At 39.8% G+C, this 5,831-nt stretch overlaps 1 protein-coding gene across 1 annotated transcript; it reads right to left on the bottom strand.

Annotated features, from left to right (window-relative positions):
- Window positions 1-412: 412 nt before the first annotated feature.
- rnft1 (ring finger protein, transmembrane 1) lies at window positions 413-4,093 on the bottom strand. The gene is made up of 9 exons (XM_047379273.1): window positions 3,920-4,093; window positions 3,094-3,551; window positions 2,945-3,021; window positions 2,762-2,862; window positions 2,167-2,320; window positions 1,916-2,074; window positions 1,770-1,835; window positions 1,577-1,678; window positions 413-1,137 (listed from the first exon to the last, which is right to left on the bottom strand). The coding sequence occupies exons 1-9, from the start codon at window positions 3,943-3,945 to the stop codon at window positions 1,003-1,005; spliced, it is 1,278 nt and encodes a 425-aa protein (XP_047235229.1). The 5' UTR covers window positions 3,946-4,093; the 3' UTR covers window positions 413-1,002.
- Between the last annotated feature and the right edge of the window lie 1,738 nt (window positions 4,094-5,831).

Raw genomic sequence — 5,831 nt, forward strand, 5'->3', positions numbered from 1 at the left:
GTCATGGTGTGGAATACTTGGCATGCACACCGGATATAAATAGTTTAAAATGTCTGAGTTTTGTGACATTAAAAGACTTCCACTCAACTGGAAAAAAAAAAAAATGGGGTATAAAATAAATTACTATGGTGGTATGGCCTTAAATACGTTTATTACAGCAATCAGACTTGGAGTGGTAGTCCATCAGCATCTTGACTTTGCAGAAATTCTCAATCTGTCAGATTGTGATGCCTGTCTGGGTTGACAATGAGATCTTTCAGTCTGAAAGTTCTCCTCAGAACATGGCTTTTACTACGAGATTAATGGAACCACTGCAAGAAAATGTCCCTAGTTTGTGTTTTAGCTCTTATCCATTCATTTGGGGAATTCATCCAAGGTTACAACGTAGTGACAAGTCACATTTTCACAATGATTCAAATGTAAATCTTTATTCATATAATTGATGAATAACAGTGAAATTATTTTAATACATAAAATAGATCCCAATCTTTGGTCTTTACAAAAACAGTGAAGTCACCCCTATAGAAAAATAATTTATGTGTAAATCTCAAATTGATTTATCAGAAAAGTTCCCCAATACTTAAAACTCCTGGTTGAAAACAATGAATTTCTTGTGTATTTGTTCAAAGTTTAAACACTTGGTGTAATTCTGTTTAATTTCTCATGCCCAGAACAAAATGATGGCAGCAGAACATTTTTTAATCCCCATCTGGAAGGTTTGTTGATACTACTCAAAAAGAAACTGAAAGGAAAAAATCCAAAAAATAAATAATTTAGGACATTTCTTTGGAAGAAGAGATGACCTGGTGGCGAAACATGCAAGCTGTGCAACTCATGTCCTTCGTGACTCTAGGCTTCAGGAAGCCTAGCCCTTTCACACCCTGAAAATATGTTCAACAACAAACGCTGTTGTGGTTTGAAAAAGGAAAAGCAAAAGTCAGATTACATACAAAGTAATACCACTGTCCCACATGCACACATTCGGTGTCTGTGCCTCATGGATCAATAAATCTGTAGGTGTGGAGATGTAGCTCCATCCCTCCATTTGTACACCTTGTCTGTGATCACTGTGCGGCAGAGGGGGCAGCTCTTCTCCCGGTTAAACCATAGAGCAATGCACTCGTCACAGAATACGTGCTGCACAGCAGAAGAGGCAAAGCAGGTTAGCAGGTTCTACACTGGTAGTGCTTTAGCACGTGTTTAGAGCCTCGTAAAGTGCATGACTAAATAATAGTTTGGCTTTCCATACCATCCACCAGATTTATCACTTGAAAAATAAAAACCAAGCCAGCAGGTTCTGAAGGCTGCATGTATTATCATTAAATAGTATCTTTATCTAATCAATAAATTAGTTTACTTTTGGTTTTATTACATGTAACAAACTGTGAATCTGCAATGTGAAGGCCTGAAACAACTACACATACCTACCTCATAATTTTGACACAGCCAAGTTGAAATTATGAGATACTTTCTCATAATTCTCTGATGATATTTCATATTGTATCATAATTACAAGATAGGCATACCAATAGTGATCCTATATGTAGCTTTAAGCCAACTTGTGTTTTTTCTTTACCTGGCAGATAAGCACCCGAGGCTCTCTGTACTCTCCCTGGCAGATGGGACACACATCTCCAGCCTCACTGCACTGAGCTCTTGTTGCTGCAGAGCCTGTATGCTGAATCAACATTAAAAATATGAGAACAGACATCAGTTTAGAAGTCAGATTGTTATTCCTTTGATAAGGAAAGAAGTCGTTTATCACTGACCTCGCCTGCAAGAAATATCCTCACAGTTTTCAGTAAAGACGTCCACTGGTTGTACAATCTTAAAAGCTAAAAACAGAAAGGTTTTAAATGATTAGTGTGGACACTTTTTTGCATCAAAAATCTAGGCTATGTTTGCAGGATCTCACCTTCAGTATGAGGTAGAGTAAAGCCAACAGGACCCCAAGTGTAAGCCCAGGGACCCCGTCAGACTCCTGGTAGGTAACTAGGTAACGGAACCACAGTGGAACAGGTGCTATAGCTTGGTGTACTTGACCCAGCTCCTCGGTCAACATTAGCCACCGGCCCTGTACACATAAACAAACCTTAGATACAACTGGTACACATTAAACGGCTTTTCCTTTCTTGAACTACAGCACAAGCAATTCGACAATAATACCTGGGTTCTGTAGGTAACTAGTGACGACGGTACCAGCAGGATAAGGCACTTGATTCCCATAAAGAGGAACTTTATTATGAAGTTGGTAATGCCAACCGCCCAAAGAACCTCCCAAAAACCCAGCGGCTCGATGGTTGGACTGAAGAAGATGAGGCTAGAAAGAAGTGGATATTCACAACATAATCCTCTAATAGTTTAGACCCCTACTTAGACCTTCTAGAAAACCTTTCATGTTTGAGGCAAACTATTCTTACAGAGCCTTGCAAAAGTACTTTCTTCTCAAATATATTCCTCATTCTTCAGTTATGTGTTACAATATGTTTACCACATGGTGTCAGTAAGATGCAGTAACGTTTGTTGTGGTCACGTGAAATATATATTATATTGTAGATATGTTTATACTGTTTAATTTGTACTGTATTGCACCGACTACGCCAAAACAAATTCCTTGTATGTCCAAAAACGTACTTGGCAATAAAGCTTTTCTGATTCTGATTCTGATTCTAAGAATACTTTTGCAAAGTACAATTTTGAACCAAGTGTGTTTTCCAAAAACATTTTTAAAGAAAATATGAAAGAAGTGAGTAAGCCTTACGACTGGTAAAGTGTCTCTGAGAGAAAGGTGTAGTACAGTAGGAGGGTGGAGGAGATGAGGAAGACTAGCAGCCAAATGCACTGCAGCTTTGAGTGACGATCCTAAGGGTGCACACAGGAAAAAATGAAAATAATATTGGTAAATGCATCATACCAGAGTTTGGAAACTAACGTAAGGGCTTACCTGAAGAAAGACTTGAGTTTGAATGTTTTTATTCACATATAAAAAGGTTGTTAGGAGGCCCGCCCCAACTGCTAAACCTGGTAAAAGAAGAGAACGCTTACAGGATGACCATTCATCATCACATTGACTTTAGTACAACTCATCCTCACCCCAAGCATGCTGGGTGACCAGTTTAGCACACAGTACGACGAGGAAGGGAAGACTCTTTTGGATCCAACGGAACAAGCAGCGAAGCTCAGTAAGGGAGGCGCTTGTCTCACCAGAATCCACATCAGAGTCGGGTGGGTCGAACTCGGGCTCTGAATTAGAGTGGAGCTGCGCCCGGCTATGTCCGTGTGAGTGAGAATGGGCGTGGGAGTGGGAGCTGACCCTGGATCTCCTGGATGATGCGCCTCCATTCGATTCTCCAGAACCCCCAGTCATTGATACCCTCACCTCATTACTGTCAGTGCTGGAAGCAGCAGCAGTAGTAACTGGTGCCCCAGTGAGAAGCTCTGCTTGCAGATTTAAGGATAAACCATTTGCTGCATGAACACGCTGTTCACTTGGATTAGACTGCATTACAGTAGAAGACTCCCTCAGTTTCAGTGCTGTTCTGGAATCACTCCTAGAAGAACATAAAGGTCACCTGTCAGACTATGTTTGATACCGCGGCTGTGATCTAGATTAGGTTTAAATATCCCAGAAGACTTAAATAAAACAGTATTTAAGTCTACGCAACTGTCTCGCCATGTTTTATAAGATTTAAGCACAAAACGTAACCAAACCAACAAAAACTCAAAGCATTTTTTTCACTATTTACTTTATTAATGCTAGCAGCTAATTCAAACAGATACGTTGCACATATCAGTCCATTAACAGCTCGGTGACAGAAACGGTTAACACAACAACCACTTTCCTGAAGACAGCTAGCTGTTAGCAGCTAACAGCTGTTTCCCATCAGTTCAAATGGTGGCTTATAAAGCTCCATCTCACCTGTCATTCTGAACCCGGAGTTTCATGATAATTTCCTGGCCGCCATTTAGTACAAAACCAGACTTTCTAAACAAAAGGAACTCAAAACCAAACGAAAAGAAGCAAAACTGAGCTGCTAGCTTCTAAGCTAAGTGGTTCATACAAGACATTTTGACGACCTTTGACGTCGAAAGCGTCACATAGTTCTTATTTTACGTCTTGATGGGTGTAAAATGTTGCAATACTACCACCTACCGGACATATCTTGTAACTACACAACGTCCAACTTGGTAACTGAAATGTATCATTAGTAGCCTAGGTAACAGTGGCTTTGTTATTCCAATTTATGAAATGTAAACCTTTCTTTCAGTGAATCTGAAGCTAAAAGTTTTTGTCTGGGCAACAGATAATAAAAGACGTTTATGAACATTTTCAGCTTGTAAAGACTATGGTGCATCCAACTTACTAAAGTATTCCAACTCATTCAACTTGTTCACATTTCTTAAGTAACCACCAGAAACGTTAATGTGTTTTATTCAAATTTTATGTCACAACCTGACAATTGCATTCACCCACTTGAGTCAATAGTTAGTAGAACCACGGCCAGCTGCAATTACAGTTGCAGGTATTTTGGGGTTTGTCTCTGACAGCTTTGCACATCAAGAGATTTTTGCCCATGTTTCTTTGCAAAATAGCTATAGCTCAGTCAGATATGATGGAGAGCTTCTGAACAGCCCTTGTTAGTCTTGCTACAAATTCTCAATGACATGTCTGGGCTTGACAGAGCCATTCTTACAAATGCATAAGCTTTGATCTAAAACATTCTATTGCAGCACTGGTTGTATCTTTAGACTCATTTTCCTGCTGGAAGGTGAACCTTTGTCCCAGTCTCAAGTCTTTTGCAGCCTCTACTAGATTTTCTTCCAGGTTCCCCCTGTATTTAGCTCCATCCATCTTCAGATGAACTCTGACCAACTTTCCTGTCCCTGCTGTAGAAAATCCTCCCATATGTGGTGGGATGCTGCTTCCCCCGCATTTTACGATTAGGATAAAGGGTTTGTGATAATATGCATTTTTTGTTTTACTCCATATGTAATGTGTTGTATATATGCCAAAAAGTAAACTTGGGTGTGACCTCCCACACAATTTTCTTTCATGTTTGCTTTGTCCCCTACATGGCTTTTGGCAAACTCCAAACAGGAGTTCTTATGGCTGTCTACCAACGATGGCTTTCTTTTTTTCACTCTTCCATAAATGCATGGTTTGTGAGGTGCATAATTAATAGTTGAACTTATTCTTCCACCAGAGCTGTGGGTCTGTTGCCCAGCCCGTCAGTCTAGGTCAATAGTCATTTTTTGGTATCTTTACAGTTTTGCCATGCTTCTTCCATTTTTAGATGATAGACTGATCATTGTTCTCCTAGATGTTCAAAGCTTGGTATATTGTTTCATAACCTAACCCGGCTTAAAACGTCTCCACAGCTTTCCCCTTGACCTGTCTGCTGTGTTCCAGGGTGCTGTTTATTCACTAACAAACATTTGATACCTTTACAGAACAGCTGGATTTATACTGAGATTAAATTACACACAAGTGGACTATATTTACCAATTAGGGGACTTCTGAAGGCAAAAAAAGAAATTCAAATTTTCCTTCCACTTCAGTTATGCACTACTTGTATTGATGTATTCCAATAAAATACTTCCGAATTTTGGGGTGAATTGTGACAAAATGTGAACAAGTTCACAAGGTATGAATACTTTTTCAAGGCACAGTTTTAATGCTGTTTATAGATGCCTGTATAAAAAGCGTTTTCTGAGCTGAGGGACTCCTGACTGGAAGTGAAAAAACACATCCGGCTTCACTGAGCGTGACATCCTGCCTAGTCTCGAGCTGGCTCGCTTCATGGAAAAAATCTCCCTGGTAACCTATGTGT

This window comes from Girardinichthys multiradiatus, chromosome 11 (genome assembly GCF_021462225.1).
Source record: "Girardinichthys multiradiatus isolate DD_20200921_A chromosome 11, DD_fGirMul_XY1, whole genome shotgun sequence".
In the NCBI taxonomy this organism is placed as follows: Eukaryota; Metazoa; Chordata; class Actinopteri; order Cyprinodontiformes; family Goodeidae; genus Girardinichthys; species Girardinichthys multiradiatus.